The sequence below is a fragment of the Bemisia tabaci genome, chromosome 2, assembly GCF_918797505.1.
Source record: "Bemisia tabaci chromosome 2, PGI_BMITA_v3".
NCBI classification, from domain to species: Eukaryota; Metazoa; Arthropoda; class Insecta; order Hemiptera; family Aleyrodidae; genus Bemisia; species Bemisia tabaci.
In genome coordinates, this window is record NC_092794.1 from 42,347,816 (window position 1) to 42,361,060 (window position 13,245).

Below are 13,245 nucleotides of genomic sequence, written 5' to 3' on the forward strand. Positions count from 1 at the left end.
TGATGTCTGAGATCGAGGGATTAATTGGACCGCGTTAAACAGAAAGGAACCAAGCCACATCAGCCATTGCCAAATTTAATTGGGCAATTTAATTTTCTACATGAAAACGGTTGTGCGGATTTTCGTGCAAATTTCAGTGAAAATTCTCCATGGTACGAAGCAAATTCCTTAAAATTTCCAAAGAAATCCGAACAAACGTTCTCTCGTAAAAAATTTAATTTCCCACTAAGACTTAGCAATAGCTGATGTGGCTTGGTTCCTTTCTGTTAAACTCGGTCCAATTAGAAAGTGGCTCTGAGGGGCGCTGAGAGACTTTTAATCCATGACAATTCGAATTCTAAGGTCCATTCTCTATTCAACCCATCCCGAGCATCATCCGACCTAAAATAACGTACTTATAGAAAAAACCTGGCACAGGTGGTCTGGGACACCTTTCAAAAAGATTGCAACGTTGTATCGCGACTGATTGACCGTTCGTAGTGTCAACAACAGTCTAAGTCCCTGAGAAACATCAACTGAAGAAATTGAACCCCATGTAATAAAGTAAAATTCAAATACAGTTGTTTTTGTAATTGAAGAACTTCAAAGTAGTATAAGCTTTTTCAATTTGTTAAACAACACCCACGTAGAATGATACGGGGCGGGGCACCTTATACTAACATCAGGTCAATACAAACACCGCACTCGATGATGTTGTACGCCTTGCATTGATACAACTATTCGTACTCTGTGTGACACGCGTGTTGCATACGAAAAAATAGAAGGCGCCTCCGGTCACGCTAGTCCATAAAGCAATGCACGCAGCAGCGTGTTGCTTTCATTAAATGCAAATATCTGACACCATAGTATATCTCCTTAAACGTCGCAAATTTTTTTGAAATATTTCAGTTTTTCCACGTCTGACAGAAATATTTGCGAAACATTTTATTGTTTTTAAAGATATTTTAAGAACATCTTTCAAGAATAATTGTGTTATCAGATTATGGTTTCCATTGTTTTACTAGCCAGTTTTAAAATTATTTTTCAATATCAATACTTACGCCTTCAATAAACGAAAGGTTTATTTCCAGAAAATTGCAAGCAACAATTTTAATTTTCCTTTCTTTTAATTGATCCAGAAGCTGAACTACCTGCAGTGAGCAAAATACATTTTTGTAAATGAGTATTCAGGTTCACGTAAGTAGGGTCATTAAGTTAGTACAAATTATGAAAATGTCGTTTTAGCCGAGTTCAAATTCCAGCTCCATCACTAAACATAATTGTTCTCACGACCTGCCTAAAGGAAGAGGAGATCTTGACAAAACTGTTAACAAACAAACAAACAACAACAAACAACGTAAAACTCAATGGAAATCAAAAATTTCCCTTGGAAATTAAATTACTTGAAAAGTGAATCTCATGATACTCCCATTTATTCTAGTTAAAAAAAAATTGAATCTGACATCGATACACTATACCGAGAAGAAAATGCGGGGGAAAAATTCCAAAGAAGACATTCAACTTGTTGATTTTCTCTTTCGGTTGAAAAACGCATTGGGAAAGTTTGAAGTGCAAAAATTACAAAGAAAATTACCGCAACCAAACGTACCATATCAGAATAATGTTTGCTCCGACAGCCCACGTTGCAGAATTCCCTCAAAGTTTTGAGAGTCTTCTTGGCCTGGAATGAAGTTTGAAAATAGATAAGTGTCAAGGGGATATAAACATTGCTCTCATATTTTCTATGATGATCATTCGTCAGCTTTGATAGGAGGAGAAAAGAGAGATCAACCATAAAGTCTCTCGTGAGTTGCCTTTAGCTAGTCCATTACCTACCTCCTTTGTCCGTTGCAACCACCCGCTTCCACCAATAGGATCCCTCCACATCCCTTTTGTCTTCTTTGTCTATAGCTATGTCTATGCATTTTAATAATCGGCCTGCAGGAGACCTTTGCGAGTCTGGTCCTTACCGGGGTTTGGATTTTGGTGGCTTTGTAGCAGGTGTAGAAGACGCGGAAGGTGACGTCGAGGAGCTCGAGGACGAGGGCGACGCCGCTCTCGAGGGTGTGGAGGAAGGCGAGTTTGAGCGCGTAGAGATTGACGAAGGCCAAGTAGACGAAGACGACGAAGCGGGCCATGTTGAACGTCATGCAGACGATCATGTCCAGGCCGAACGTCGCGTTCACCGTGTCCACGTAGTCGCACGCCGACCAATGCGCCTCCGCCAGACGCTCCAAGTCCCGCTTCTCGATCGCCTTCTCCTGCACTCGCGAGACCAGAAGGGACTCAGCCTCCTCGTGTAATGACTGCAAGTTAAACACGTGCCACGAGTCATTTTTCGTCGAGGAAATATGTGTCCTGTTTTTTGCTCAACAAAATATATTTAGTTGTAATTGATGACAAGCGGAAGTGCTTAAATCAAAAGGAACCATATCAATCCTGACATGAGCCCTGAGATTCATAAGAATACATACTTGACAGGGACCAGAAGGGAATCCGCCTCTTCGTGTAATGACTGCAAGTTAAACACGTGCCACGAGTCATTTTTGGTCAAGGGAATGTGTTTCCAGTTTTTTGTCTAATACAATTTCACATATCTTTAGCTGTAATTGATGACAAGGGAAGTGCTCAAATCAAAAGGAACCATATCAATCCGACATGAGCCCTGAGATTCATAAGAATACATCCTTGACAGGGACCAGAAGGGACTCTGCCTCTCCGTGTAATGACTGGAAGTTAAAGACGCGTCACAAGTCGTTTTTTTGGCGCTTAAGTCTCTTTGAGAATGACAGATTCAATTTTAAGTGTGCTCAACTCACCTGAAAGGCATTTTCGGCGACGGAGAAGAACATAACGACAAGAGCCTCAAGGACGACAGGTACGGACACAGCGAGGCAGTAGAGGGCGACGACAGCAGCGCTCTCTGGGCCGCGAACCCGGGACGCGTGGACGACAGCGCTCCTGGCCAGGAAGACGACCGCGAAGTAGACGAAGGGTCTCACGAAAGGGGCGCCGGGGCCGGTGGCGAGGGCGGCGCCCTTGGTGAGGGCGAGCGCGGTGAGACGTCGCCGATGGTACGTCGCGATGACGACGAGGAACATGGAGTGGATGACGTGGTACCAGGAGAGGACCCACAAGATGCACTCGCTCAACTTGGAGCACGGGTAGTTGAACCGGTGGAAGCTCACCGTGACGGCCAGCGCCAGCACGACCAGCACCGCCAGGCTGTAGATAGGCATCAGGATGTTCGAAGGTTCGAACCTGGTGTCTACGTGTAAATCAAACACCATTAAACAACTAATGGACCACTAGACAAGGTACGAATTTGAGCAATCTGATACATGTTTCTTAATCAGAATTTTACGTAGAACATGATTCACACAACGAAAATTACTGAAATGCACTCCTAACGAAGATATTACCGTTTTTATTTTACATTGGTTACGAGGAATTTGAACTGCCCGCTCACAAGAAACTCAAAGCTCTACGTAAGTCAATTCGCGCACTATAACGGTTTCAGCGAGCCTCTCAATCGAGCAAACGTTCATTTCCCACCATGTGTTGTTCAAACTATAAGCAATTTGGTATAACTGAGTCAAAGCGTCAAAATTGAGGTTGCCAGCTTTTTATATTGCAGAGACTGTCATGATGACGTTCAGCGCGCGATGTGAATCACGTATAGCATTGAGTTTTCATGAGCGGGTGGTTTGAATTCACGCATCAAGAATCATTTAATTTCTTCTTAAGGAGTTGATTTCGGTAGTTTTTGTTGTGCGCATCGTGTTCTACGTGAAATTTCGGTTAAGAAACCTGTACCAGAATGCTGAAATTCGTACCTTGTCTAGTCGTCCATTAGATAAGATGACCACACCTCAAATCAACGAACACTGCAATATCGTAATAACGAGAGAAAACACGGGGGGGGGGGGGGGGGGGGGGGCCGATTCATGACGGTGTTTCAATGCCGTCTTGGAATTTGCGGGATGCTAAGTTGGGTTCACCGACGAGTGTGATTGATCTATTGATAAGGTCTAAAAAGACCCAAAACGTTATAGATCTCTCGGTGTGACCTTTACTTAATATTCCAATGCAAGCTGCCTGAGCTGAACACTCTCCCCCCTCAGTTTTGTACTGGTACTCATTAGAGTTCAATTTTTTTTTTACTCTAATTGTAATTTTTTGAATTTTTCGGATTTCCCCGCGAGATAATGTGCACTGGAAAAAAGCACATTGGATCTAGAATCCAGACTCTTGAAAACATTGACAAGAAAAAGGACTCTTGATTCAAGCAGATTTAAGCTAAAATCAAAAGGAAATCCGCTCAAATTAAGAGGCTTGGTTCTTGATTTAAGCTTAAATCTGATTGAATGAAGAGTATTTTTCCTTGTCGATGTTTTTAGGAGTCTGGACTCTAGATCCAACGTGTTTTTATTTCCAGTGTGGACCAAGTACCACTTCTCCACCTATTGGTAAATCTTTTAATAGTAATGGGCCTGCTGCGAACTTCAGCTATAAAGCAATAAATAGAGTAGCTGTACGGCGAAAGTATGCTCAGCTGTGAAACTCCGAAAATCCGTCAAGCCTTCACCGATGCCCCTGCGAATGAAACTAGAGCCCAAAAGGGCAGCCTACCTATGAATTTAAAATATCCAGAGTGATTTATTATTGTAATTGTTAGGACACCTTTTTTAAAGCAAATATTTGACTTAGTTTTTTATTTTATTCTTTTTTGCGGAAGAACGCTAATTTACAAACATTCTTGGCCATCTTAGTTTGAATTGAAATCTGGAGATTGGCAGGGAGATTCTTTCATGCTAGAGGGCTGACTGCCTTATTGGGTCCTCAGCTCTCCATGAAGAGAGCTGTCCAAACTCTCGCCATACAGGTACTCTAGAACAAAATGAGGAGTTGTTTATCACGGAAAATCGTCCAAGAATCACGATGAGCGCAACAGGATAGTCTGATACACACTACTGCCTGTATCAATCTGCGTAAGGAATATGCGTTTTTTAGGCTTCCCGCTTCAAAAACGATAGTACGGCACAGTGGTGATATGACATTTCGCATAGATAGAGAAGTCGTTCCATCCAACCCTTGCTGGCACGGTGTTCTGCACGTGCTAAGGACTAAAACGCACGTATGAACCTTCAAGCGTTGCCATCATTTCCCTTTCATAAAACAAGAATTTTGAGGTGAAGTTATGAATATTTTCCTCCCAATTTTTTAGATAATTCTGTTCGCAATTTCACCTGAAGATTCTGAAAAGTTAGGAAAAGATACGCATCAGCCTTTCCTCACATAATACACGTTTTCATCGACGGTAGAATTGGCGTGCGTGAATGATCGATTATCGATATTTCCCATTGAATTCGTGTAGTCGATTTAGTGTCGCTGCGACACCTGTTAATGATCTTCCATAGGTTAATGCAGATCAATCGATATCGCAAAGCACGCCATACGCCACTGGGTTGACGTCAACTCGGATCATTTATCTATCCTAATTGCAAAATGTAGTCCAATTGATATTCCAGAGGCCATATCCTGTCTTTAAAAGTCCCAGAAGGGGGTTTTTTCTGGAGAAATTTTTATTTTCCGCAAAAGTTTAACTAATTCTTATAAAAATAGGATTATAGGTACTTGGTTCTACTGTTGGGTGACTTCCAATGACATGAAAACAAGTTTTTCTCCGTGGCATTTTCACAATTTTCATTCTGACTGGTAGTAAACTAAACATTTTGCCGAAGTAATAAACGAATCCTAGAAAATTTTGAGACGAACTTTTCTTCACTATCATGACTGTCTCCTACTAGGTATTTCTCTATTGTGTGACTCAAAGTTATTTTATATTTTACAATTTTCTTGTGGGAACCAAGAAAATTAAAGCGTCTATCACTATAACGCGTGGTAGAGCCGCCATACTACTCAACCCGCACTAAAAAAGTATGACAGAGAGACACATTAAAGAAGATCAACACAGTAAATGAACCGCACACTCAGCTGCGAAACCCAACATGGCTCGGGTAAGTATTCGAGACATTTCAAATTGTGATGTTTCTTCTAGCTACTGGGAATAGGTGTCACCATTCGCCGGCATGAATCAGAAAAAATCGATTAACGACGTCAAAAGTTCACACCTAATAATGACGCCAAACAACAAACTAAAATCAAAAGAACTTATGCAAAGCAAGTGAGGAGATTAGAAAAGGTGGCTTGGTACGTTTAATATCCCAAAGTGCATATCGATCGATGAATTGCTCAATCTCTTTTATTGCTCCGATACATTTATTTCGTTCTGAAGGAAGGAAATAATAAGAGATTATTCTCCGCATGTGAGCCAAGTAAATATCAAAATTAGAGCATTACTAGACACAGCCCACATTATACAGGAGGAAAATAACGGAGTTATGATTTTCACTAATCAATATATATTTATCAGGATATTGGGCTAGTTCTGCCATTGTGCCTCGGAAATCATACACTATTTGGGTTTGTGATGTTGCAGATTTCCTGTCGCATTTCATTTTGTCGAAAGACGAATGGTCGTTGTTTTTGTTCCCAATTACGGCCAATTCATCAGGATTTTTCTTTGGAAAATTCGTTCTTGAAAGTCAGAATTATTCTCCCAAAGGAGAAAAACCGATAAAATTTAAAAATAGGACGACCCATTAAAGGAGGTGACAGAAAACTCTACATATCATGTTCAAATGCCTATTTTCTTTTTCAAGGGCCAGCAAAGCTAGCATTTTTCGGACAGAATAAATGATAGTCAGGCGATACAAATCAGTAATGGTTTAACTTGACTGGCACAATAGGCAACGCTGGAATAAAGTTAAGATGCAACAGAGACAACCAAACCTCCAGTTATTGTCGCTTGCGACGGATACTAAGCGAATCTCATTATAACGCCTGGATGCAACTATTCGGGCTTCATGGATGTCTGCGTTGCATACGCGCGAATTTGAAGGCGTTTTGACTTCAGACACAAGTCGCCTCATCAGTGGAGCGAGTCAATGAGAGGAGTCAATGAAAAGAGTTGTGGAAGTATTAAAGGCTCATATCGATAATATTACGGAACGTAGAGGTTTTAGAGTGTAGAGGTGGTTTCATTGATTTTCTTGTCTTTCCTTCAAAAAGCACTCAATAAAATTTATAATGTGAGGAAATTAACATTAACATTTGTTGTTACAGTCAAAAATTTCATATCTAACCTCTCTGGAAGAATCGTTTCATTGTACGGCGGGCTTTACTGCTAGGATCTAAAGTGACTGAGTGCCTTCAACTCATCATCTAAACTTCGACTTTAATAGTTGTTCCGCAAATCATGCTCTTCACATCGCGATATCAAAACTGAAGCATAAAAGATACTCCCATCCTATGCCTAGGAGAAATCTTTGTACTATAAACGAAGAATTGAAAACGTTCCACCGTTTTGGATCCTCTCAGTAAATCCCGTCGTTGACACCGCGCCACGGGTGAAGTGTGAGTGCCTGGACGGTCAAAACGCCTTCAATCCCGTGCGTATGCAACACGGACATCCATAGAGCCCGAATAGTTGCATGCAGGAGTTGAAATGAAATTCGTTGTATCCGTTGCATTCAACACTAAAGTCGATTTGCATGTTTCTATCGCACCGTAACTTAATTCCAGCGTTGCCTTTCGTGCCGATGAATTTTTCGATTGATGCTTCGATTGTTTAAATATTGAACAATGGTGCCGAACTTAAAAGTGGACTGCGGCCCTACCCTCTCCAACCAAAGAACGACAAAGGCGTTTCATGGTTACGTCAGGAAAAATTCGACCGCGAATCTTAACATTTTTGAATTTTTCGCTGAAGAGTTAGAAAAAAAATCCAGTGAGAAATTAAAATCAACGCACGGTTAATTCAGAGCCAAGTGAAGCAGGGCATAAAGATACATTCTGACTGCTTCAGTTCATCGAATCGAAGTGCTAGTGCTAATCGTGAGTTCATAAAAAAACGAATCAATGATGAAGTATTTAGAGGGAACCTGACTAAAGTTCTCGCATAAAGTCCTAGGCAAGGCGTTCACAAAAATCAAGCAAATGTATCTTCTACAGTTTCTCTTTATTTAGGTACTTGAGATTTCAAACAACCCTCAAACCAAGCGAATTTTACTTAAAGTTACGAACCTCTTTGGGAAGTTCTGCCCGGTTTTGTCTCATCAATCATCAACACATATGGAAACCGTTGCCAATAAATTGGACCAATCAGACCCGTTGGTTTTCGATAGATCGAAACTTTTTAAGACCACCTCGTGGAGCGGTACCAAAATCACGTTAATGAACATGCTTACGCTTCTGTGCTCAGGAGAAACACCGCATGAACGGTCGAATGTCGCCAAATACCCCTCGATAAAATGAGAATTTTAGAGGATAGTTATTACTAATTATATTACCTTGGGATGTTTAAATAAAATTGCAAATAAAAAAATCTGAGGGGAAATATCCTTGAGTTTCAAAGATAATCTATAGTTTACCAGAGTAAATTTTGCAAAGTCTGGAGGCTCGCATGGCGTTTTTTTTATGAACACGGCGCACAGTGGATCGAGTCGATTAGAGAGGTCCGAAATGGCATTTTTGACTAAAATTGCAAATTTTTACGTTCATTTCGTCACATTTTAAACTTTAAGGGGTGGCCTTTGAAGAAAATTTCTCGAGAAAACCAATGGAACCACTTTTAGAACCTCGAAGTTTTGTATACACAGAGTTATGAGCGCTTTAAAAGTTTTGAAAGTTTGTCCGACCTCTCCCATTGACTCGATCCACCGTGCGGCGTGGCAGTACAGAGTCGGATCATCCTTGCATTGACTGCGTGACAACAATGGCAACTGCGTTTCAATGAAGATTAAGACCGGTCGGGAATCGACAGTGTAGCGAGTAGGAGTGTGCGGCACATTTAATCAATATAATTAACATTAACACAGATTTATAAAAAAAAATTGTTAATTACGGAGTCGAAGAATGGGATGTCCGTCTTCCGCGGCACGAATTAATGTTGCCGATTGATGGGTGGTGAAACTAGGAGAGTTGCCGGTAATTTGGAGCCATTCCAGGGCCTGTCCGACGTTGCCTATTGTTTCATTTTATTTATTATTTTGCGAACCTCATTGTGCGTGTGAGTGTGAGCTTCCGAAAGCCCCTCAACTGGACCGCATTTTGCAATTTGGAATGACTGTAATATCTGGCTCAGTTTAGAAACGACGTATGTACCATTAGTTTCCCTATGTACATGAGTGCGTTCATACGAATGGGCTAGTATCGTAGTTCCTGAATTGCAAAATGTAGTCCAATTGATACATTGATGGCTGCAGCCAGAAAACGTGTGATTCTTTTGCAAAGTTTGAAAATCTTGGATTCCGTTATAAAAAGAGAACGAACCGAACTATTTTCTTGAAAGAGCTTCCGCTTTAGGCCACCGATTCGGCCAACGGGACCTATGCACCAAATTGAGGCCTATGGTGTCACAAGTCCCGAAAAAAAAATCAGCTTGCGTGAAAAGCGGTTTCAGAGAGGGGAGTTGAAATGGGGAAGGGGCGGGGTTGAACGATTGGAAGCTCGCTCTTTCTGCTACAGCTCCTGACCTTGAGAATGGGTCACTTAACGTTGTGTTTCTTTTTTAATATTCTGAAAGTACCCTGCACCAGCTGCGGAGATCACGTTGTAATTTATTGCCTATTTTTTTTTAGTCAAAATCCCAGATAGGTAAGCCCACTTTTAAAAAACAATGCTACCAGTGCTACCAGCTTCAAAGAATCACCGCTGGTTGCGTCCTCGTCATTCTGAAGGGGATTTTTACGCGTTCGTTAATGGTTTTCAGTGCGGAGCCAACTGACAAGGACAACTCAATTTTTTAAGAATATCACAATATTACACATCTATATGCTCATCAGAGCACAGGGCACTGGCATGCACGGTAAGCTTGAGTAATTTCACAAGGGTGAGCACTAAAGCACTTCAAGATCAGTGGCGTCGCGTGTTTTGCGATTTTTCGATTGATCTACGAGGGGTATCCGCAAAGTAAGTTAATATTTGTCATATCTTCTAAACTAATAAAGATAATTTAAATCTGTAAAGAGTTTGTGAATTTTCATACTCTCAGTTTTCTAAAAAGTTTCAGTTTTTCAAATTTGGTTTTTTGAGTGCCGAGTGACGTCAGTTTTCCCACACCCGTCTCTCACCACCGCGTGTCCAAAATTGACGCGCGTCTTTGGGGGTGCTCGATGAGTGTTACTCATTTATTTCTTAGAAAGCAGCACATATATTGATGCAAAAAGAAAATGTGATGTCATTAAAGGCTCAAAAATCAGCATTCAAAAGAAAATACTTTGTCCTTTTGTCTCGTCAAGTGATGCTGCTTCATGGCAACGCTAAGCCCCATACAGCTCATGTGTCCAATCAGTTGTTGACCTCCTTAAAATGAGACCTTTCCCACGTCCTTCTTATTCTCAGGATCTCACCCCACGTGATTTATCACTTATTACCTGAACTAGAGAGGAGTTTTGGCGAAAAAAGTTCCGTGGACGACGATGAGGTGAAAGAAGCTGTACAAAAGTGGTTGCAAAAACGGAATCGCCAGTTTTACGCTGATGGAATAAAAAAGCTCTTGTCATGGTATGTAAAATGTGTCCAACGAGATGGGGATTACGTGGAAAAGTAAAGCCAGATCTTCACAAACATGGAAATTTTAAATTTTAAACAAAAAATTCCATTTTGACAATTTGCAGGATGAAGTCGCATGCTACCGTCCTGTGACCTCCCCAGCGCGCGTCAATTTTGGACACGCGGTGGTGAGAGACGGGTGTGGGAAAACTGATGTCACTCGGCACTCAAAAGACCAAATTTAAAAAACTGAAGCTTTTTAGAAAGCTGAGAGTATGAAAATTCACAAACTCTTTACAGATTTAAATTATCTAATTTATTAATATTTAATTAGAAGATATGACAAATATTAACTTACTTTACGGCCCCTCGTATCATTTGCACCTGTGGAATAGGCTCGATAAAGTGTTCAAAGGGTGTTCAAACGAACAACGAACGTCTTAATACTCGATTCTTCACCATCGTTTCAACTGAGGAAATATCGATAATAATCGATCATTCACCCCTCAACACTGTTCAAAATGTCTTCTCATCAAAATTTTACGCAGAGTGCATTAAGGTTGGAGTGGGAAATTAGTGTTTACAGTCTACAGTAACATCAGTGAATCATACTTTCCGCTCAGGATAGTACCGGAATTAACTTATACCAAATTAGTGCTCGAAAGCAAATGTATCATTCGACAAAGAATTGATGTTGAATTTCACAAAAATTTTCTTCATAATTTAAAATTTTGTATTTGTGAAAAAAAAATAATGACATAAAAATAAAATGAATACAGCACTCCGAGATATTATTGCAATGTAAAAAGCACTGAGATGATGCGTTTGAAAACGCCTTCAAATGCGGCGTGATATCTCACACATTCCGGAGAGTTCAAATAGTTGTATCATTGCGCCTTAGAAATGCGACGGAAGATCACAATTGAAATAGCCTTCATGCACGCTGGCCATTTCGATATCCGTTGACATTTTTGCAGTCATGAATGCGCTTAAGTGCACTTCAGCTAGAATTGTATTTACAAATGGGTGGTTTTTCTACGAGGATTAAAAATAATCGAGTGGTACGGAATATAACAAAAGAATATGAACTATGCAAAACGATAATCCGGGTATCGGAACTAAGATGTTTTGAAAACGCCTTCAAATGCGGTGTGATACCTCACGCATTCCGGAGAGTTTAAATAGTTGTTTCATTGCGCCGTGTGAATGTGACGGAAGAATTAAATGGAAATAGCCTTCATGCAGGCTCGCCACATCCCATCTCGGGCCCTGGTACCAGTTTCAAGGTCCGGGCCCCAAGCACGGAGGGGGGGGGGGGTCCGAGGGGCATCCCCCGAAAATTTTTAGAATTTATACTACTAATCGGACGCATTTTGAAGCTTCCATAAGGAATTTTTCCATCAATTTCTACGGAATAATATTGTTTTTTCTTTCTTTTTTTATATACTTTCAGCACAAAATACTTGCGAATTGTTGCATTCAAAACATCTGGAAAATTTTTATTTTTTTTTTTTTTTGGGGGGGGGGCATATGATACCATTTTCAGTTCTAAGAGGGCCAGGCCCCCCTGGACTCCCCCTTCGTTTGTCTATGGCAAGGGAGTTGAGCCATGAGCCGTTGAAGTCGAGGATGCCCAGACTGGAGACTCTTAGCATCTGACGACGGAAGAAAATGAAACGCAGTTACTAAAAATATCCCTCTGTACTGAAAATCTTGAAAATAGATAGAAATTTTCCACGAAGCATACTTCTTTGAAAATTTAAGAAGAATTCTACAGAGCCCCAGCGTGTTTCTGAAAATCTACTCACCTTTTCCGAAATTTTTAGGGTAAATGTTTCACTTTTCCTTACGAAACAAGAGTTGCATGTGAATTCGTAGTGGTTTTCCACGGGTAACACGGGCCCCGGCACCAGGGACCCAGTATCCCCCCCCCCCCTTGTGGCGGGCCTGGTTAGAATTGACGAAAAACGGCAACGCTTTGACGCTAATTTTTCATTAGTGGCTTGCATTTGGAGAATTTTGATGTCACTGCCGAATTTAACGGAAAATTTTAAACCAAAACATACATGGACGGGTAATTTCTTACCTTTACAAGAGGTTTATTGTATTACGATGGCAACGAAAACTACTTGTCGGAACCACTCACTTCAGCTTGACCACCTGCGAGAAATACAATAAATTAATTAAAATATGGTTAACTTTTCCCTATTTACAATAAATCATGTAGTTTTTCAGCCATAATTTGCACGGAAACTTTCATTGGATGGTACCCTGAGGCGCAATTTTATAAAAGCGCAAACCCCAAAAATGAAAAATTTATAGCTCAAAAGTGCAAGGGTAGAGTGTCGAGGCTCAAAACAAAGATACTTAAACTCGCAAATTCCTAAACCAAAAAGAAAAACTTGAAAAGAAACTGAAATACGATTTTTATCCATAGAATTATTGTGCTACAGTTTCACATGTGCAACAAGTAAACCATAAACAAGAATTGTGATCTTGTAATGTTACAGATTTTCATTATTTCGAAGGATATGCAGTCGTCGTTTTTGTTCTAAATTCCGAGCGATTTATCAAGATTGTTCTCTCAAAAGTTCATTTTTGAACATCAAAAGTAATTTTATTTTCCGAGAGGAGAGAAAAATCAAAGCA

The 13,245-nt window shown here is 40.5% G+C and overlaps 1 protein-coding gene across 1 annotated transcript; it reads right to left on the reverse strand.

Annotated features, from left to right (window-relative positions):
• Positions 1 to 1,798: 1,798 nt before the first annotated feature.
• On the reverse strand, positions 1,799 to 3,886 carry LOC140223948 (uncharacterized). Its single transcript, XM_072296472.1, has 2 exons — positions 2,799 to 3,886; positions 1,799 to 2,285 (listed from the first exon to the last, which is right to left on the reverse strand). Exons 1-2 carry the CDS (start codon positions 3,267 to 3,269, stop codon positions 1,812 to 1,814), a joined length of 945 nt encoding a protein of 314 aa, XP_072152573.1. The 5' UTR covers positions 3,270 to 3,886; the 3' UTR covers positions 1,799 to 1,811.
• Positions 3,887 to 13,245: the final 9,359 nt, after the last annotated feature.